Source organism: Nothoprocta perdicaria, unplaced genomic scaffold (assembly GCF_003342845.1).
Source record: "Nothoprocta perdicaria isolate Ctin4 unplaced genomic scaffold, notPer1 scaffold_11, whole genome shotgun sequence".
Classification (NCBI taxonomy): domain Eukaryota; kingdom Metazoa; phylum Chordata; class Aves; order Tinamiformes; family Tinamidae; genus Nothoprocta; species Nothoprocta perdicaria.
The window spans coordinates 5,627,714-5,650,036 of record NW_020454205.1 but is presented as its reverse complement, the minus strand read 5'-3'; the positions used below and the strand labels follow the sequence as shown (position 1 = coordinate 5,650,036).

Sequence of the window (22,323 nt, the reverse complement as noted above, 5' to 3'; positions counted from 1 at the left end):
TGCAGCAGAGTCTGTTTTCCCACTTTTTCCAGACATTCCCATCAAGCTGCTCCTCTTTTGCTCTGCTCCCTGCTCACTTACCTAGTGTTCACCACCACAGAGGTCCCATCGAGCCTGAGGGCTGGCAACACTAAGGAAATAGGAGGCTCCCAAGCTCTGACAGAGAGAACAGCCTTCCTGCTGCGAGAAGACAAGGCAAACAAGTGACAGTAGAACAGGGATTTGCAATTTGAGTTGCAAAAACAGTTTTCTCCCATCCGTCTCAAATTATTTAACTGTGTTTGGATTGCTCGATAAGTCCAAGTAGCCTTTGGCCTGATCAGATGATTTGACTTCCAACCAAATGCTCTGCTTGCAGTGTAATACATTCCCAAGTCATGCCACAGTTGGGAAACATCAGAATCTAAAAAAAAAAGAAAAAAAAACCCTCAGGAAACTTGTCATGGGGAAACAGCAATTGCTGAGGTCCCTCTCTACCCATAAGCTTGATGTTTCCAAGGAGTAATCCAAGAAGCTGTAATTTTTATCCAGGCTTTTGATCCGCTTACAAGTTAAATCTATCCTCTCTGAACTTAAATGCTCCATTATCTGTTAGAAAATAATTAGAGGCTGCAAGCACAAGTCTGCGTGCACGGAGTTCACTGGGAGTCCCTGAGCTCATTGAGATGAAGACAGTTTGACTGATGCTGGTCAGCTGATGCTGGGCCAGGAGCTAATAATAGAAGCCAGCGCTGCTTAGCTAGGTGAGAAAGTTAACACGGGAAAAATTAAACTGAAGGGTTTGGGATTTATGGGTGGAAATAAATTCTCCCTTCTCATTTGTTTCCTGGTAAGAAGCTTCAAAAGCAGTTGGTTTCTTTTATGGCTTTATAATTAAGATCTAGGAGGCTTCTTGACTTCGCCTGGACTTAGTGTGGTTGCCTGCCATCCCTAGGAGCAGCTTCCAGGGAGCAGGAGAGCATTTGTCAAGTGGTGTGTGAAGGTAATAAATGACAACGACCTCCACCAGGCACGCAGCAAACAAATTAAAGCTGCATAAAGGGGGCTGATACCCTCGCCTTTTCTTGCATCATGTTTGCCTGTCTGGTCTAATTAACTAAATTAATAAAGCAATCAGTCTTCTTTCACTGTCAAGTGAAAGAGAAGCAGCTTTTTGGAAATAAGCCCCTTTTGTAGTAAAGAGAGGTGCTCGAGTCGTACCAGACTCAGAGGATTATTTTTGATTTTGGAGATTTCAAGAGGAAAAAAAGTCACCTGTCTGACCAGGCCTAGGGTGGGAGGTGAAGGACATGGGAGTACATGAGGTCACCGTGAGAGCTGTGTCTGAAATTCAGTTCCTGCCCCATTGAAAACAAGACGAGGGACCTGGATGGATCATGGGGCTTTCTTGGTGCCTTCAGGTGTCTCTGGCTGCTTCTGGGCGCCTAGAGGAGGGAAGGTGAGAGATAATTTATCTTTCCTTGGTTTCTGCTCCTGGCATTAGACTTAGGAGGACTCTGCGCTGGAGCTTTCAGGTGGTTTTCACTACCCCTTACAGCATTTAAGGAGCTATTGGGGCTTGCTGTGGACAGACTTGCTGTAATGTGAAGTTTACCTTTGATGATTTGCACTGAGGCTTCCTGTCATATGGGTGATAGCAGGAGATTTTTGCCTCTCCGTTGCATTATGCTTGATTCAGTGTAGAATCATCAGGCTACCCAGTGACATGTATGACCCAGATCTTCATTAATCCCCGCAGATGCTTAGTGCAAGACTAGCTCAAGCCTGAAAAGGCAGCTCAGTCCAGCAGAGAGTCCCAGAATGGGACATCCCAGTCATTCCAGTGACTATGTGGCCTCAAACCGCACCTGAAAGCAGCTTTAGGATCAGCTGGAGCTGTGTATGCCGTTCTCAGTGAGCCGTTCTCCCTTGTCCTGCTCCCATCTCCTCTCTGTAAACATCCCCCTTTCCATCAGGCTCTCCACAAGAGCATCGGGATGGCTGCGCCCGGGACGTGCGCGCTTCCAGCGGGACGTGGTGACCTCCTCGTCTGCTTGCAGGTCCCCTTGGTGCAGTGTGCCCCTGCCCCGCGGCTCCGTGCGTGCTCTAAGCACCGCGGAGCAGAACCTGTGTGGCCGCCAGCCCCGGCACAAGGCTCGCTCTGACTGCAATTCCGCTTTGCAGCCTGTCCGGAGAGGCCAGGAATCAAGCTGTCCTTGAGAAAGCAGGAGCCCATCTACCAGCTGCTGAAGGTCACCTGCTGGGAGCCGTGAACCGTTTAACTCTTTCAAGGCCACATTCACTCTCATTTCCACCTGCAGGGGTGATTTTCTCTTCAAATATTTGCTTGCTCTAGGGGTCTTTCCCTCCATGGTAGGTCAGAAAAAATTCCCAAAATCGGTAAGTGGTTTTCAGTTTGGTTCCCCAATCACCAAATCAATTATCTGAGTAGTTTTATGTTTTAAGAGGAGCAGGATCCCACTGTTGTCTTTATATAACACTGTATGGGAGAGCTCCCCCCACCAAAATAAATAAATAAAAAATGAGCAGGCCAAGGATGGGAACGTCGAGAAGGAGCAGCAGGAGGGACAGAGAAGTCAGCACATACCACTTCAGTTGGGAGGCTTGGCCAGAGCCATGGGATGTGTATTCCCATGGTGACTTTTCTTTTCCTGCTGCTTGCTGAGGTGCAGCCCGCTAGCTCTTGGCACCGTGCTGCGCGCTGCCATCCTGTGCTCTGTGATAGCTCTGGCCCTGGGCCAGGAAGCTCTCCTCAGGCCTCATACTTTCCCAGGCCCCCAGCACTTTGTGTCTGGATAGGAATTTGGAGAGCAACCTTCATCACTTAGTGGAAACTCCTCCTGGAGATTCAGGGCAGGCGCTTCAGCCCGACAGCGCCCACGGGTGCCAGGGCGTTTCAGTCACACAACTCATTTGTGATGACTTAAGGCAGAAGAAAAGACTTCTTGATATCTGTGTAGGAACAGGTACCTTTGAAACAGGTTGCAGCTGTTAGACTTGTACTGAAATTCATGGAAAACAGCCTTTCTTCTACGTAAGCAGAGTATAAGAGTGCTTGAAGTCTCTGTGGGTTTTTTTCTGATGTCTTCAAGTGCAAGGTGTAGAAATAAAGCTGTGACAAAACAGAATCAGATGGGAAGCAGAGTTACCAAATAATGTTTTATGTGTTAATTGAGAGAAGAAGCTGGCACAGTCACCCAGTTGTAATGCAGATGCTGGTGCTGAGAACTGGGTGATTACAACTAACTTAAGTTTAAGTTCACTGAAGGGAACTTAAAGCTTGTATTTAAGGAACCTTTTACTTGATGTTTTTCCCTTTGTACCTGCAGCTCGCATTAGCACTATAAAGTAGGCACACATTAATGTTTGAGTTTCTAAAGGGCAATGCATATGCAAGAATGTTGCCACTCTGGTAATAAATGAGGGCTTTTACGGGGTCCTTCTTAATAAAAAAGGAGATACTGTGTCTCTAGCCTTATCTGTAATGCAGCCCAAACAAACCATCGTGAGTTCAAGGTTAACAGTGAGCCCAGGGAGGTTCGATGGAAAGACCGAAGAAGAAGTGTCTTGGTATTATATAATATCATATAATTATATGACATAAGTCAGAGGAGCTGGCTGTAAAACGGTGTGCTGGCTAATCCCTTTTGAATCATTCGATGGGATTTAGCTCCGTGCTGGGCCAGGGCGGGTTCTCACGTTGCAGGCTGCTCGTGAGCTGCGTTGGAGCACCAGCGCGTGCGGCACTCGCCGGGCAGCAGCGGAGGAGCAGCTGAGCAAAAAGCCCCACAGGATCAATGCATTTTATTTGTCCTAATCATTCTTACACAGCCAAAGTGCCAAGCCACCTTTAAGTTCAAGAGGAACAATGATTTTTTTGTTGTAGTGAGAATAGGAACACATGAGACAGTCCTGCACTCGTGATGAATCCCAGTTTTAATTTAATATAAATTTAATGCTAAGGAAGGAGGCACGGGCTCATGAGGGCTGAGCTGGAAGTGCCACTGTTGAAATATATGTTGTTTTAAAACTCTTCCAAGACTCTGTGGTTTGCAGTACTTCTCCCTTAGTGCTTTGCTGTAGATAGCATTTAAAAAATTAACAGTTTTCCATAAGTATGTACTGATTCAGGCACCTCTGATACAACAGTAACTGTCACAGGCTTAGACAAATGAAATAATTAGCATTTGTTCATATTAATATTCTGCATGCTACTTAACATTGATAAGCAGTGGTAGGGACAATTGCCTGTCACAGAGTTGTAATGTGAGGAAAAGGAGAGGGAAATCTGGTACATGACTGGGTTGTTGATCATCTCTCTAATATTTTGCCAGTTCCTTTTAGACGTCAGTGCAATAACTTGGATAAACAGAGCTCGAGCGGAGGTCGTAATGTGGCTGACAGTCCTTACATCAGTAATTGCTGCTTTGAAATGCTTGGCCCTCCAAAACTGAAGTGGTAGTTCCAAAAATGACAGCATTGAGCAGAGCAGTGTCTGTGCATTGACTTCAGTGATGTTGCTCTATGTAACATATGGTATCTGTTGGTCCTGCTCAGCCCAGAGCTTGTTCCTGTCCTGCAAAGCTTTCATTTAAGGTGCATTTAACAGATGAATACTAAGCAGAGGATTTATTATTGTTACTCCCTTCTTATGTGCAAGTCTGAATTTGAACGCAGATCTCATAATTTTTTGAGCAAATTCTTTAATGGTTATTAATAATTTGTTTTAAAATGCCTTGGAGTGTTTACTTGGGCAGAAATTGTCAGGTTTGTTTTGAAACAAATCTGTTTTGTCTACTTAGCCACTAAGAATGAGTTAAAAACAAGTCAGTGCTGGCCACCAAAGCCTGCTAATTTAAAGAAGTTGGAGGATACTTGGTATAAGGCAAGCTGTGTGTTAGCAGCAGAGGAAAAGTTAGGGATTTGTAACTCTCAATTACTTATAAAGTCATTAAAATTGTATTCTTATGGATTCTGCTTGCTTTATATAGAATATCAGATATTTAATTGCATAGACAAATATGTGTTGTACAAACTAGAATTAAATAGTGTTCAGCTAGACCGGGGCCTGTTGTTCTCTTAATGCTTTGCATGACAAATGGGATAAAAATGTTGAAGAAAATACAATTGCTTAGATTTTTGGAGCTGTGTTAACAAATTGCAGCCATGTTATATTTACTCAATAGTAGCTTCAAAAGCATTCATTGATCGGTGTGCATAGTTAAATGCTGTGATATGGAACAGTATTGATGCAGTGGCAGGAGACTGCTGAGCTGCAGTCAAATACCTGTTGTTTCACGGGGCACATCATGTGTAACAGAGAAAAATGGGTTCAAATCCAAACTGAGATATTTAAAACAAGGCATCACAATAAAACCTTTCCCCGAGTGACTGAGTTGTGGAGAGCAGGCAGAAAGAGTGGGAGGAGTTGGGGTGGTTTTTCTTTAGCAGAGAGCAGATGGGAAACATTCTCCGGTGTTAGCTCTTTTCTGAGGATGTGAATGCAGTTTCCTGTCTGGTTTTAATATCCACAAATGTGTTTCAGCACCATCACCCACCTGCCTGTATAAATGATACCGGATTCCCGATCACTTTGGAGTTCACGTTGGCCTGTCAATTCGTGGCAACTGGTAGCTGTTCCCTCTCTGTATCTAAAAAGGGCAAATTAATCTGCTTCCAAACTTGCCCTGGGTGAACAGACGTGTAGGTCTCTGGTGATGTGCACCAACTTGCTGCCTCTTTGGCGTCTCACTAGCACAGAACCTTTCTGAGACCAGAAAAATGAAGCACTCAGTGTCCATTTTAGCCTCAGGGGGTGCCTCTCATGGGCAATGTATGTTCTGTGGTCCCAGCAGGAGGTCATACGATGGAAATAGAGGTCTTTACAAATTTTTCCAAAAAAAAAAAAACCCCAAACCCAAAGGAAAAAGCACATACGTGCAGCAAGTAATTGATTTATTGGATTAACTGTATGTGACTCTGGTTTTGTTTCCTAAAAATCATCCCAAATAAATAATTCCTTCTGTTAACTGGGAGGAAATACTGCCAGGCTGTAATAGCAGCTGGGGTTAGTGCCTGGTAATCGGGGTGCGCGTTTGCTGTGCTTCAGAGCTGGAGAGCAAGCTTGCAGTTTGTGCGACCCATCCGAGTAGCTGGCGTGAGTAATTCTCCAGTGCTAATTCTGGCGCAGTGAGGGTGACAGCCTGGGGCTTTCAGGCTCTCTGCTCGTGCTTCGTTTGCCTCAAGTTTCTTCCGCAGCGTCTCTTACAAATGGTCGTTTTCCCTATCTTTCCTGAACAGCTGCAAGGTGCTGCTGGCTGCTGAGAAGCAGATTCACCCCAGTCAACCTTCAGCACTTGCTGTGGGAAACACTCCTCCGGGAGAAGAGGTTTGGGGGGTGGCTTGTGCAGCCCCTTCGGCTGAGGAGCGCTCTGGAAGCTCTGGTTGTGCTGCAGTAACGATGCAAATGTTTTTGTGGTTGGGGTAAATCATAGGAGAGAGTGTAATGTAACGTAAATGATTATTATGCTCTATTCATAGAGCTGTCACTTCACCGATTTGTAAGAAAATAGGTATTCCCTCTTGCAATATTGCAGGTTTGTTTAGGTGTTATTTCGCCGGAACTGTCCTTGACTTCTGTATTTCTGTGAGATCTTATCTTTATGATGGTGTGCATGTGGCTACAAACACCAGCTAATAAATGCAGTTGTGTGTATTAATTTGATGGTGAGTTTTGCAGTGGCAAAAGCTATTTGGCCATCAGTTCAGGCCAGTTTGTTCTTCAGATCACAAGGTCTTGGTGGTTTGGCTCTCACCAAGGGACAGAGAGGATGCAGAGCAGTGTCCTAAGCAGGACCATGCATTGGAGCTCAGACATAGTGTTTGATTTGATGGATATTGCTGATATCATGGTTTTAGAAGCATGAAAATACCTTTATTACATTGTTACCTCTATGTTTATTACACTAAGACTAGGAAATACCCAAATCTTTTAAGAAATCAGAGAGAAATGTGAAACCTTGAGGCATAAGGCAGGAGAATGGCAGGTGAGTGATGTTGAAGAGAAGCAAATACTGTGAGCCAGGAAAAGTGTGGAAGCTTTTGATGACTTCATGGTTAACTGACACCAGTGTGGTCAAAAAAATCAATTTTTGTGCCACACCATCCAGTGAAGCCTGTTTTGTTTAAATATAATCTTCCCTTTGCAGTACTTGAGTCCTGAGTGTGATGCTCAGTTCATGCAATTGAATACAGATGAGTGAAACATGGAAATGAGAGGTCTCTTTTGCATTCTCAAATGTGAGAAATGAACTGCCTGCGTTGTGGGCAAAATATGTCTTTGATTAAAACCACTCTTAATGTTGATAGTACACTTGATGAAATCAGGTTTCAGGCTGCTGCTGTCCCTTTAAATTGATCCTGAAGGCAGAGAGAGCTTTGAGTGTGTGATTATAAAGTTAAGCTTTTTCGTGCTATAAGAAAATTTCAAAGCAACAACCTAAGACTCTTCAAAAGGAGTGAGAACATGATAGGGTTTTTTTTTTCCTGTATCACTCATTCCTGAGACCTTGCCATCTTATATCAAAACTCGAAGCGAGAGCTCCCTCCTCCTGAAAGGAATGTGCAGCTAAGGCTGAAAATGTTTTAACTGGTCAGGGGTTGGGTTTCTTTCCCTTCCCATTCACGTGCAGCTGAAATGATGGCCTTTTGGGGCAGTGCACCTTAAAACTTCAGACATTTTGCTAGTTGCATCAAAACAGAAAGGCGGGTGAACCACTTTTAACAGGGAGCTCTGAGATAACGGCTGTGTCACAAGCTGCAAGAAGAGCGCTTGCCCGAATGCCGTAGCAGCATTACACAGAGCTGTGCACACTGTCACAGTGCTTGGAGCTGACCTGCAAGGCAGCACTGACAGTCTGAACTCCACTGCTGCTTCTCTTGAGTGTTTTCAATTGGAAATGCTCACATAAAAGTCCTGCTGCTTGTAGAGGTCCCGGATTCTTGGCCATCTATGCATAAAACTAAGCTGGAAGCAGGCTGTGTTTTAGTGTCTAACCGCCAGAATCCAGTGTTTCCAGGAAAGGTTTACAAAAGGCCAGTACGGGTTGCCCCCTGGCTAGGTGCTTGAAGGAGAGCCCTCCCTTAGCTCGTGGGGCACAAAGGAGCCTTCCTCCAGACCTGAGCGTCCTCCTCAGCCGTCTGACACCGACTCTGATGTCCTGGGAGACTTAATTAGTAGGAAGCCAGCCGGGAGAAGCAGGAAGCATACGGTGTGTGGGCTTTACACACCACATCTCCTGCTCTCTCCAACATGTAAGCATGTTCAGAATATTTGATCCAGCACTTTTAGACATTGCTTATGAGAGAGGGAGTGTTCACATGCTTCAATTGTCCTGGTTTCAAGTGCTGGGAAGGAAGTGGGAGCAGCTCTGCTCCCGCAGCACGTTGCCCTCATGTTGCCATCACTTTTGGAAGTGAGGTATCTGCTGTAGACCTAGCTATATTTTACATTCCTGGTTTTTCTCCTTTTAATGCTTTGAGTGTAGGGGGGCACCAGACAGCAACACTTTCCACTTCCTTAATACATCAGGACTTTGGTAGAGCTCTGGTTACACCACACTGGGACAGCCACATCCAGCACTGCCAAACATCATATTTCTATGCAGAAAAATCAGTCGTATGAATGTAAGTAAAGGCTGAATGTGTCGTTAGGCTTCCACACAACAACCACACATGAAACTACCTGCTCATGCACGGGCATTTGCCTGTGTTTTCTGCTTGGGGCACGGACGTGGATTGCCAGAAGGATTCTCTTTGGTTTGCTTCTGAGTTGCCGTCCTGCCTCCTCAGGACCGGGCCTGCCCAGCACTGCTCAGCTGCCCTTGACTAGTGCACAGCAGTAAAACTGGTCGTGTAACCTATTGCCAAGCTAAGACTTTTGCCTGAAAACACCCTGATAAATGCGTCTGCCTCTGATGAGCCCGGAGCAGCTGCTGGAAAAGCAGCTGTGGTGGTTGATGTTCCTGCCCTCCCTGCAATGCTGCTCGCTGCAGGACTCTGGTATCCCCTGTTGGTCCCTACGGCTGCAGCTCCCCTTTCATTCCCAGAAATGACTGAGACACCTCCGCAGCAGCTTCCCCCAAAATACCTGTCTGCCTGGGGGAAAGCTTCATCCCAGAGGCAGGAAATACAGCAGTGGAAATAGAGCGATGGAAAGCGGCATCCGGCGGAGGAAGCACAGGAGAAATTTAATAAGGGCTATCACAGTCACATAGGCGTAGCCACGTATGTTGTTGGGCAGATGTGTTGTGCTGTCACTCTCAGTTTTTCTGCAGCCTGCGCGTGGCTAAGTCAGCTGTAGCCTGGAAGTTTGGAGTATATCAGCAAGGAGGCTTGCAAGCAAAACGCACTCCAAGTGTGTTGGCCTGTAATTGGATGTGCCCTGAGGCAGGTGAGGCATGAGGTCCGGGCGGGTTTCTTTGCCTTGGCCTTTGAAGCATTGTGAAATGAATGAAAAAAGCAGCGTATTCACTGCAGCATTTTCCCTGTCACCACAGCGCAGTTAGTTAGGCTTACAGGAAAACGCCCGGCATCCCGAGAAGTCGGCTTTAAAGTGGTGTTGTTTGCTCAGCAGTGATTAGAAAAAAACTTGTTTTGAGTGTGTGTGTGTGTGGTTTCTTATGTTTTGTTTGATTTAGGGTGCTTTATGGCAAGACAGACAGAAGCAGAATGGGAGGAAAACAAAGATTTTTTGGACCTTGTCCCGGCTTGCCAAGCTCTGGTCAGATACACGTGTTCATCCGGCCTAGCTCAGGACTCTGCAATGACACAAGTGATTAACAGGACTTAAACCCTCCGTAAAGCCGCTGAGGGGACGCCTCTTGACCGATGTGTATGTCCCTGCTTCCCTGAGGATGTTCGTGTTTCCATCAGGGCCTGGTTTTGGACTTGGCGGGGGATGCTTGACCCCGTGCTGCTCTGCTCCTTGCAGAGCAATCCAGGGTGGGATATGTCTGCTGGAGGAGATGACTTGGTTGCGTTTGTAGTTACACGGGAGCAGTGTCACTGAAATTAAAGCTATTTCAAACATGACTGCCCAGGGTAGACAGATTAAGAAACCCTTTTAGTTAGGATTTTCAAAGCCGTCTAAGGAAGGGAGGTGGATGCAGGGAGCTGTGTGAAGTGAGGGCCTAATTGTCCTCGTGGGTTTTGTGGACTGGCGCCTTGAGCCTGGATGTAGCTCTGTGCCCGTGTGTATCCTTGCAGCGACAGGCAGCTCTCGGGAGCTGAAGGACCAGGGCACCAGGACTTCCCTGCCTCCGGTACGGGCACGAGGGTGTCCCAAAAGCTCTAACTCCTGGCACAGAGATGTGGTCTCACATCTTCATCTCTGCCCTCCTTCTCATTTCCAGCTTCAGAGGGTTTTTGTCCAGGGCAGAGAGATGAAGTGACCTGGAGCCTCATTCCCACCTCTACTCCACGCTTGCCACAGGGCTGCGTACTGGGCTGTGTTTTTCTCTCCCTCAGTTTCCTCGTCATTAAAGTGGGATGATAAGTACCATTTTCAAGATCATTCCTGTAATTCTGCCAATTGAGCGTAGAGACAAGATATCTGTGGATATAAGGCTACCAGAAGATAAGGGGAATTGCAGAAACGGGTTTTCAGAGATGCGGGTGTCAGGGAGCTAACTCGGAGAGTTGGGTGCCTTAGCTGCTGAAGTGCTTCAGAACATTTAATTGGAAGCCAGGCTGCAGAGTGCCTAAATACCATGGAAATTGTGGCTTTAGGGTCTTGTGCATCCAAACTGATTGCAGGAGAGGACTCCGTGCCTCAGCTGCAGAACAGATTTTAAAAACGCTGCCGAGTCGCAGTGTTTCTGTTGCTGTTGCTTGTGTGCTTTGTGTAATTGGGCTCTAGCAATCTAATTTGTGTGTGTGTTTGTACTGTTCTGGATACACATAACCCTCATTTGAGTTCTCCTGTAGGTCCTAGCGCAATAAAATTAACACTATTTTTACTAATTGTGGCAATTATGTGAAGGCAGGATTCATGGTAACTTAACATCCGTTAGGCACTTGACCCTTAATTGAAAGTTTTCTTGCTTTTTGTTACGTTGTGTGTCCTGATTCATTACAGACTGTAACATTTTTTTAAAATATCTTTTTTCCAGAGCCATTGCCCCAAACTAGTGGAAGAATAGATACTTCCCTGTGATATCAGAATGAGACAAATGACACTGCTTGCTTTTATTATTTTACTGAAGTGTCTTTCCTTTTGACTCAAATAGACTTATAAATGGCTTGTAGCTGGAGACTAATGGAGCACATGCTTCTAAGCTTTCCATTTGGGCCCTTGGTGAGTGAAAAGAGTATCTTGTCCATGTTCTTATCAGGCCTGATTATGGAGAAAAGTAGTCCCACTTTGAGTTCCTGGAGCAACTCTTAACTTTGCCCTGAGTGAGAGGGAACAACAAGTCCTGTCCCCAGTGCATCTGCAGCACAAAAATGAATGGGTAAAAATAAAAATGAAAAAGATATATACGCAGTGGAGTAATCTTCTTCTTTGAAATGGGATAATGCACCTGTCAACATGCATTTATTCTGGTGGCCTTCAGTGACATTTTCTCGTGACAGCAGAAAGAGGTAAGATTGCTTCAAGGAGACCCCAGACAGACTCAAGAAAGGAAGAACTACATTAATTTCAACAGGAACAAAACTTCTTTGATGAAGATCCCCTGTCTCACTTGCAGGATTGGAGTCTTCCTTGGCGTTCCTCATCCAAATGGGGTCATCTTATAGAACTTAGGAGTTTATTTTATTTTTCTCATACATGCCAGAAGAAAGAAGACACTTTCCCCCCTCCCCAGTGGAGACCATCTGCTCTTTTCTTTTTGGGGGAGAAGGGGACTCTACAATTAGTGTCTTGAACAGCTTTTTATCGTATCGAAGAAAAGGGAAAGAAAGAGAACTATTATGCAAATACTCTGCAATTTGGTTTCAAATATCCTTTGTACTGTGATGAGCAATTTTCTTTAATACAAACTTAGCCTACTTGCCAGGACTTTATTTCCTTTAATACAGGGAAGAAAAAAAAACAGTTTTATGAGTTGTGAGGGGTGGGGGGGAAGGGGAGATGCTGTGTTTCTCTGATATCGACTTTTTCTCATCCTTTTTTTCCTTCTTTCTTTCTTTCTCTGGCATTATTATTAGCTGTATAAGTTGTCAGAAAGATGTTGTATCTGTTTATTTTTTTTTTCTTTGTTTTTTTGGAGGAGAGAGCCAAAATAGCTTTACAAAGCCTGTGTTTCCCCTCCCGTCTCACTGTTCTTTGCCCAGAGCGAGTGATCTTTATTGAAATCGTGGACTTAGCTCGGTGAATGAGAGAAGAGTTTTTTTCCCCTGACTATTTTTTTTTGAAATCCAATTGCTCACGATGGCATCTTTACCTGTGAGAACAAATGTATAGGGTTTTTATAGGGAAAATTGGTACTTGGTGCTACCAGGTCCTATGGTACTTTGCCCTGTATATCTTGCAGGCATTGGGACATTTGTAGGTAAGATTTTAGGACTGAATGCATTAACCAAGGTTAAGTCCTTCTGGTGCTTGGTATTGGACAACCAGCTAGCTGAAAACCTCTGCAAGCCCGAGATCCAGAAAGGAGAAGGAATATAGGAGAAAGGAAGGGGTGTTATCTCCTGTGCAGTGGGTGAGAAGTTGAAGCTTGGAAAAATGAAGTGGTTCACCCGAGATCCCTTGGGGAGGTCTTGCAAAGACCAGGAGTTGCACTAGAAGGGTCAGATCTCTGACTCTGGGAACTTGTGTAGTGCTCTACTTGTGGCAGCATCTCTGTGAAGCAGGAGTGTAGCCCTGCTGGGCTGCGTCAGACACGTTTGCAAACCCTCCATTATACCGCGTGATTCTTAACCTCTTGCAGGCTGAACTCTGTTTTGGGATATTTTCCTTTAAAATCATCTTGTGACTTAAGAATATTAAATGCTGAAGCCTGTAAAATAGTAAACATTAAGTCTTGGATCTAGTAAAGCATTTCAGCACAGTATAATCAAATCTCTTGCAGAATTAGGCCTAACTGTGGACAGAACTGTTTAAGTGGCATGGTTTATATGCATGGAAAAAAAGCCTGAGTTGATACCTGATGGATTGACCACAAACCAGAAGACAAATTCAAGAAACTGAATTCAGGGAAACAAAACAAGAAAGAGTGTCTGTAAAGAGATATAAATCAACTGTGTCACATTTGCACCTTCAGTTCTGTGGCTGTATGTAACAAAGCAGGGAATATGAGGCAATGCCAAGTTCCTGATGTCAGTGGAGCTACGCAGATACTCTGACCTGTTGTTTAGGACCATATAACATGCCTGTCATCCAAGCAGGTTTTGTCTAGGAGTGCCTAATGCCAGAAAAGCATGGAAATTTGTCATATTTACAATTTCCTTTCAATGCTTCATGGGGAACAGGAGATCTGGGCATCTAGCCTTGAGACACAGTGGAGTAACTGGGTCCCTTCTGTGGTTACAGGAAGCCCTTATCATGGCCAGCATGGACCACCCGCACCTGGTGAGACTCCTTGGTGTCTGCTTGAGCCCAACCATTCAGCTGGTCACGCAGCTGATGCCCCATGGCTGCCTGTTGGATTACGTTCATGAGCATAAGGATAATATTGGCTCCCAACTTCTGCTGAACTGGTGTGTCCAAATAGCCAAGGTAAGTAGTTCATGCTGTTCTTTTTCTCAGTTTCATAAATAATCAAAAGAAATGCCATGCCAAAAAAAAAAAAAAAAAGGAAAATATGATTGGTTGCTTCCTTCTTTTTCCAAGGACATTGGGTAGCTTTGAAATATGTATTGCTTTGACTGTCTAGACTATTGTAGATTACTTGGTACTAAGTCCAAGTTTTCTTTCCTGGCTGTCTTCCCAACTCACTGTTCACATGGGCTCATTGAGAAAAAGCGTAGAAGGAGAAGCAGCAGCCGCCCTCTGTGCCCCATCTGAGCACAGAACAATTCTCCAGCCTCTCCCACTGCTCACCATGCAGTCAAGGGTTCGTAACTACCAATTTCACATGACTGGTTTTCAGCCCTGCTGAATCTGTACTGCTGATTATATTCTCATACGCCATCAGTTGTCTGCCCACACACTGCTGAGAAGATAAACACTTGCTTTATGCCACTCCTGGGGGAACCATCACGGTTCTACTGCATTTAAAGACCTATCACAACATTCGGGGCTGGAGGGTAATATCGCTCCTCTCTGTGGGATGGCCAGTCTCAGGGGCTGCATCCTGCTTGGCTCACCAGGATGTAATGCCCCTGCCCACCTGCAGATCTTCAGGAGCAAGAATTAAGCCATTAGAGTTCCTAGACAGGCTGCACTTCAGCTGGGCTGCAACAACTGCATAGACCGTAAATCCAGCCCTAGTGCACAATGCTTTTTATGTCTGCATTTGCTACTCTCAATATTTAGGTTTTGAGTACAGCACTTACAGCGTGTTATTAATAACAAGTCACAAATAGTGACAGGATCCGGGAATGCAAAGGGCCTTAGCTTGTTTCCATTTTAAAGGCTCCTTTGTGCTACCAAAATAGTGTACAATGAGGTTACTGTGAATGAGAATCTGGAACTCGATTTTTCTTGAGACTTATTCAGAAGTTACTAATACTTTTAAATTGTTTTGGTTAAAATTAACATCACCCAAAATGTCTGGTATCTGCAGCACGAAGCGAATTTGTTACGATATCCATTAATAAATCTGGATTCAAGTTCTAACATTTAACTTTTAATAACGAAGAGAAACCTGGAATTTTAGCAGTTGTTTTCCTCGACAAAATGGCAGCCATCAGGTAAATGTTGCTTTCTTCTAAAAACTTAGATATGATATTTTTTTTTTCCAAAAGTTAAAAAGAGTTTGGCTAGCTTTGAATTTTTCTTCAAGAGGAGGTGTTTGAGGAGTGGAATAATTTAGGAGGAAAGAAATACACTGTAATAAACAAAAAGAGGGGAAAATGCCTATTTCTGGTCTTGCAGCATTTGGCACATGCACTGGTGTCTGTGGTTTTGCCATGCTGGGGTGGGGAAGCAGCCAGGGTCGGGCAATGTTCGGGAATACATGGATGGCAACCACTTGTACCTGGGGATTTGCATGAGCGTATCCAGAGTCATTATCAGAACAAGGAAGGAGAGGGAGAAAATATGTGTTCCTCTTTGCCTCCTTTCTCTCAACACAGCCTCCTTCCCATCTGTTCTCTGCTCTCTTGATTGATAGTGGCTGCTATTCCGTATTTCAAAACATTTACAGAGTGTCCTCCGTGTGAGGATAACGCGCCTGCGTTTCCAGTGTGTGTGTGCCTGTGTGCTTGGGTCTGTCTGCAAGCCCACAGCCGTGGGCTCACTGGAATAACAGCCGCGCTTGCTCCGGCTCTGTCCTTCACCTAGGCCACTGATTTAGCCAAGGAGAACAGCTGTGGTCCACGGTGAGGTCTTGTCTGACCAAGATGTAACTGGTTTGAAATGGACTCTTGAGTGGTTTCAGCACAGCGTGGTATTGGGCTCCTTTGAAACGCGTTGCCTGCTGGTTTTCTTGATCGGTGCTTGGTGTGGGCCTCTTGGGGAGAGGGGATGGGGTGTTGCAGATATTTGTGTTCTGAGGTGTTGGGCAGCCGCGCAGTGCAAAGAAATGAAATCAGATGTGCAGTATTCACTGATGAACTCTCGGAGAGAAGGGGAGATTCTTTGTCACAAAAGGTAGCCTATTATTGAGGGAAAGTAGTGAAGTTTAATTAAATTCTTCTCCCTCTGCACGACGATAACCGGGAGGTTAATTTTGCTTTGGCCTCGCATTGCAGCATGAAACTCATCCACTTGGCTACTCGTGACAGGGACAGCAGTGAGCCAGTGTTGTCTCGCAGAAGTGCAGTACTTGGTACGTATGGCTGGCCAAGGAGCTCAGGGCCACAGGGTTCATCTGGCATGCTCCCACCTGGATTCCTCATGTGTCCCTCTTCCTTCTCTTATTTTTTACCTGGATTCCTAGTGTGTGTGCCTCTCTCCCTTCTATTTTTACTGTCGTGATCAGCATGGACACAAAGAGAATCAGTCTGTAGTCACAGGGTGGACTTTGTTTTGCTGTGTGTTAGTGGTAATTACTAGGATGGCAGCTTGTTTTAGTCGAAAAGGTTGCTGCAAATCCTGATTACTTGCACTATGTGCTAGTATGTTGTAAACTCATCACGGAAGTAAGCTCCAAAGAGCTGAAATGTCCCTTTAGGTCAGACTCTTTATTTTCTTCTTGCCTTTGAGGACCTTGAGTGACAGTAGAGTGTTGAACCTCTTTCTCATTATGTATCTTTATGCAATTTATCTTAATTCTGAGGTACAGTTTGTCTTAATTATTATGTATTAAGTTATCACTGAGGAGAGGAAAGAGGTAGAGACACGTGATGGTGCACACATGTGTAAGAGTAACGTGAACATTGCACAGAATTTTATGTGTCTTGTTGCATTTTCTAATGGGATGCAGGAATACTTTCCTTGCCAGCTCTCAGCCTGTAGCATTACTTGAGGTTAGAGGAGAATGTTTTGGCAGTGACAGAGAAAGTCTTTGTGATGACAAGACAAGGGATCCCCTTATCCCAAGAGAGGAATGATGTGCTGGCTGGAGCCTAGCAGCCAGATGTGGTCGTGTTCATCTCCCCTCATCTGTTGTGTTTGACAGTGACTAGGGATCAGGCAGAGGGGTTCAGTTTGCCTGTAGACGACCAGGCTGCTGCAGGAGTCACCGTGGAAGGCGGCTCTTGCATCTAATGCAGCCTCTCCACTGTGTCACTGAGGGAAGGTGCGTGTGTCCCTTGCACCTCTGTGACTGTATTGAGGCTCAGGATTGTTCTCAAGCTCTTGCTGCTTGAGAAGGCCTTCCCTCGTCCTGCCTTGCTGGATTTGGGGGAATGGATTGTTGTGTCTTTCTGAAGGCTACCAAAAATGTGCTTGGGAATGTAATAAGCAGCAAAAATGTTCAATGATCTCTTTGCTCCTTGAAAAAACATCTGATATATCTGATTAAACGTATCTATCTACCCTCACCTTCCCACTTCTCTATTGTGAGACTTTTCCCCAGTGAAGACAGGATGGGAGGACTCGGGAATGCCTTGACTCCGAAGTTCAGGGTGATATTTTGTGAATCATTTCAAATTAAGTTTCTGCTGCAATATAGTTCTTCCCTACTGTGCTTTTCTCCATCTGCCAAAGTGCGGGCGTTTATTTATTGAAGACATTGCTTCAGAGTTCCCTTGTTCCAGCCGCTCCATTTCCATATGTCTCTACTTTGGTACAAGGAGATGCAAAATGAGGTAGGTGCTTTGCCTGGTTGCCAACCTGCATATGACTCTGGTTATTGAGTATTAGCTACTGCCAACTGGAAGAAAGCGTGGCTGATTTTTCCTTTTGCTTACACAGATTGTGCTGAATTTATTCCGATGTTATATCATTGTAGGGTAATTGTGTTCTCTTTCCAGAAGCAGTTGGCTTCTTGTTTTATGGATGGAAGTTGTAAAAATAGAGTGGCCCCCAAGCATTCTGCATATAAAGCATGGTTGTGAGCAGCTGTGTGTGGCGAGGTTCTGTCCTCCTGCTTTGCAGATACACAAATAGATCTAAAGGGTGGAGCTAAAAAGGTGAATTATATCCTAGTCTCACCTGGTGTGGGCTACGTAAATGCAAACCAGGAAGACTTTAAAAAAAAAAAATTAAAAAGTGTTGCAATGTTCATATTTCAAAGGATTTGATATAACTGCTCTCATTTGCTATAATGACAGCCCAAATACTCTCCATACCAATTTTGTGGGTTTTTTTTTTGTTATTTACTGTTTCTTGAGTGGAGGTGAAGTGGTTCTTGCAGAAACACACTGAAGAAGAGAAGAACCACCACGGGGTTTCAAGTCAGACAGTGTTGGTTTCACTCTGCCACTAGGTAAGGTTAATGAAAAGGCATTTTATTTTGAGACCGGAGTCTCTGACTGTTAATTTAATAGACAAAAACAGCCTGAGTCCTGCTGTGAGCATTGCAGTGGGCTTTAATGCTGTGCTGGGCTGTCCCTTAGGGTGCCCAGAAATGCGTTTTGGCTACTGTAACTTGGCATGCAAACCCATGAGGTTCAGCACAGAAGTGGAACCCAGGCAGGTCCATCTACAGTTTTACCAGTTCTACCAGTTTTAATGGTACACTTAGGGTTTCCATGAGCTGCTGTTGACCTGTGTGAGTTTTGCTGAGCAGGATTTGAATGCAGAGAAGCTGGTCCTGCCCTGAAGAGGACGGAGCAGAGGGAGAGAGGGAAGGGAAGGGATCTTCCCAGGGCAGAGCGGCTCGCTGCGGTCCCCGGGCACGTGGTAGCCCACTGGGGGCGAGTCCCCCTCAGCGGCTGCCAAACCTGCTTTTTTTTGCCTTCTGAACTATAATAATTCCGTTCACAGCACCGCAGCATGGTAATGAGGCAAAGCCTAAGTAGGGTGATACAGTGGAATGTCATGGAAGGAAAATCAAGTACTTTGGGGGATTACTTTTTATACCGTTTTCAATATAAAAGAATTCTCAAATTACCTTAACTAAAGCCCTGCGCGGCATGCGAGCGTGCAGGCAAACAACATTTGAATGCACTCTCCAAGAGCGAAAGGGAGGGCAACCAGGGGTTGAATTTCAACGAAGCCGGAGGAGGGAGGCGCGGATGCACGTGGTGCATCCTCATGGTCCTTGGCATCTTTCAGGATCCTGCAGCTGGGTGCCTGCAGGAGCCGTGGAGGCCAAGGCGCTTTGCAGCCTTCCCCCAGCGCGTCTCTGCTGCCAGGTTCTCTCTCCCTCGTAGCTGGGTCACGTCACAGGCCTCTCTGACCTGCTGCAGATCTCTTGGCAAAAAGCAGAGCCCGTCTCTGCCCGCTCCTCAACCCTCCTTCCTTTCGAGGAGGCGTTTTTTATTATTGCCCCGGGCGGTGCCACTCAGCTGGATGCACAGGCTGAACCTCTGCGAAATGCAAAGGCTCTCTGTGATTTATGAGGCTGAGAAGCTGATGCAGAGGCCGGAGTAGGGCTCACCTCCCATCTCCAAATGAAACCCGTCGCCGCCTGCGCTGCACTGGAAATGGGGATGACTGGACACGCTGGGAAGAGGTGGAGAAAAGTGGCCGTGGTTCAAGGTCTTTCTTTTTCATTAAAGCTGCCTACCCCACAGCTCGGTGGCTGTTCCACCGTGGAGTGAACAAAGGAGCTTAATGACAGTCATCTATCAGCTGTCCGCATTTTGAGCTTCAAGATGTCTCTATTCCCAAAGCTCCTTGCCTTGACAAGGCTAATTGTTAATTGTGATGCCAGACCAACCTCTCCTGACGTGCTCCCACTGGCAAGGACCAGGGCTAAGGGCTGCGATAATCATCACTGCAAGCCAGTACATTAGCATGAATGGAGTTTCCTAATGGGGCTGCTCTGTTAAGAAGTGCACTGTGAGAAGAGTAGGATCTAAACCAAGGACTATGAAATTAAACCCATATTGAAACAGGACTTTAATTGTATGGAGGAGCAAAATCAAAATGGGTGGGGAAAACACCGTTTTACCTTCCTGAATCCCTCCTTTCTGCTTGTGTTCATCACGACTGTTTTTCATCTTCTCCTGGAAAGCTTGGATGCTGGCAGATGGAAATTAAGGACACCTTTTCTGGTGTCCCTGGAGCAATCTGATGGAAAGAGGGTGACCGTGAGTGCTGAAAGGGAAATAACCTGCCCGGCCCATGCCCAGGATCTGCCTTGGTACCGTGCTGGAAGGTGCAGTGAGTTCCAGAGGTTTGTACGAACTTGAGAAACCCTTAAAATGAAATTTCAATTAAATTGAAATGTGCAAAAGAACTGCCCATTCGTGCTCCAACCTTCTGAGTGGCAGAAGAGCCGAGATGTCTTTCCTGCTGTGGTCACCCTGACTGCCTTGGGCTTTTGTGAGGGCTAAGGAAACTTCTTTTGTCCTCCCAGACACCAAGATTTTTTCTTTTCTTCTTTTTTCTCTCCTATTTTTTCCTGTTATTTCCAGGGTAGGAGATAGATGTTAGGGTTTCATCCGTAGTGTCTCGTGCTCTGGTGAACGTGGATGCGTTGAGCCCTGCAGCTGCCTCTGCTGTGCAGAGCCCCGGGATCAGAACCTGCCTGCTCCCCCTTGAGTGTCACTTGCCGTGGCCACTTGTGGAGATAATTCTCCAAAGAAACCAGGGAACTGAGTCCCATGAAAAATAATTCATTACAGCTTTGGTTGTATTTCACCAGCACAGTGTTTCCTCCTTTTTTCACATAGTTACATACATATTTATGGAGAATTTCTTGGTGCTTTCCTCCCTTTTTTTTACCCAGTCATTTCACCTGGAGCACTGATCAGTATTAAAATAATGTAACTGTTTAATAACCGCCTTTCCCTTTTCTCATAAACCTAGTCTCCCACAGGGCCTGTATCCCATGAAAAACATTAACCTGAAGCAATACACAATAAAATTCATCATTCCTTTCTCTCTCCCTTCTCTCACACTATTGCCAAATTCCCCCCCCCCTTCTCGTTCTGCAATGCCATCCTCTCCTTTCTTCACTTGCATATTCCCTCACTCGCTGTCACACTGATCGGTGTCCACTTGTTTTCCATTGCTCTTTAGTGCCAAGGTCTCCCTCCCTCGCTCTCCTCTGGCTGCTTGGCTCCCTCTAGCTGGTACCTGCTTCGACGTGAGCCTGCGTCTGCGTTGACTTCTCTCCTCACGAGGTCTGGGGAGGGCCTCTCTTTCCCATTTCCCTGGTAAAAAGGCCCTTATTCCTGAAGGTTTCAATACGCTGAAGGTTTTTAATTGCTCCCTGGACTTCGTGTATTGTTTTAGTTTGTGAAGGAGGAGTGTTTGAATCCAAAAGGTTGTATCAGCGACAGAAGCACAAGTCTAAGGTTAGACTTGCATGAAAATGAGATACCTTTCTCCCAGCTTTGCATGCTGACCTCTGGTTCTCTAAGGCTCTCCTGCAAACTGTAATAACTGTGGTATCACAGCGTTTGAGTTGCTCGTGGTCATTAGTGCAGTTAACTCTCACATTTTCTTTGAAGGAACAGTCCATTATCTCTGGATGACAGAGAAGACAGTGCTAGGAAGGGACATACGGGGAGCTGTTTGCAGTGTGTTGAGCAATTACTGTTTAAATTCATTAGCAGCTTTAAAAGCAGGACTTGGAAGATGTAACCTCTCGTACGAGGCTGTAAAGTCGGGGCCGTCCTTGTTTCCTCTGTTCCTAGTCACTGCTTTAGTTGTCTCTGTGTAAGATAAATCGCTTGATCAAGTTCTCCCATCCTTGAATCCTTGTGGGACTGAGGAGATGTGGCCTGGGAAGAGGGTGGGAATATTAATTCTGCCTCTCGGTGGCTGAGAGAGATTTATAGACAGGAGCAATCGCCCTTTCTCCAGTCTTGATCTAACTCCTCTGGATTATCCGGGCTTTCCCTTTCCCTCCTCCACAGATTCCAGTGTTCCTCAAAGCACTTCCCTGAGTCGTGGTTGTTAGGAAAAAAGGAGAGAGATCTTCAGCCCTTTGCAATCCATGTCCACCTTGGGAAAGGCACGGAAATGGGCTATTTATTGCACAGAGAAAGGCAATTGCTTTGTTAAATGAAAGACACACTTAGGACTGGCATTTCTAGGGTCTCAGATACTGGGACCTGGCCCCAAAGTCTGAGCTTTGCCCTCGTGCTCCAGCCATCTCATCCAGTGTGCTGAGCTAGTGGTAAAGAAGAAAGCCATTATGTTTTTCCTAGCAGCAGACTGGCTTGGGAAAGCATTATTGAAAACGCCTCCTAAATCAGACTCAAGGTATTATAGGAGCACCTACTAGGGTCTGTCAGGATTTCCATTATAAGCCCATATTTTTCAGGTTTATAACTTGACCATAAAATCTGCTCTGGACTGTGACTTGGCATAAAATGTCTAGGCCCAAAGCATTTTTTTTATTATTATTCAAGAAATATATGTATTTACCTATTTTTAAGTTGCTGGAGTTTAGAAACAAAAGCTGTGTGCCTTTCTGTGTCCTCATAAATTAAAATTATTTTTCCTCTAGTATAATAAAACACTGAAAGAAAGGAATTTATAATGCAACTTACTCGGTTTGGAAAGCTACAAAAAAATAGATGACTGAGACCTGGATGTTTAAGTTGGGACCTCCCACATTTTTGCAAAGTAGCACAGCATAATGTCCCCCCAAATCAGTAGCCTGCTCTGATGAGCTTAAAATAGCTCTTAGAGCTATTTTAAGATTC

At 45.3% G+C, this 22,323-nt stretch overlaps 1 protein-coding gene across 1 annotated transcript in view; it reads left to right on the top strand.

The window, feature by feature from the left end:
* ERBB4 (erb-b2 receptor tyrosine kinase 4) overlaps positions 1–22,323 on the top strand; it is a 230,684-nt gene that overhangs the window by 146,763 nt on the left and 61,598 nt on the right. Inside the window, 1 exon segment of the mRNA XM_026048458.1 lies at positions 13,538–13,723. Coding sequence (XP_025904243.1) covers positions 13,538–13,723 — 186 coding nt within the window.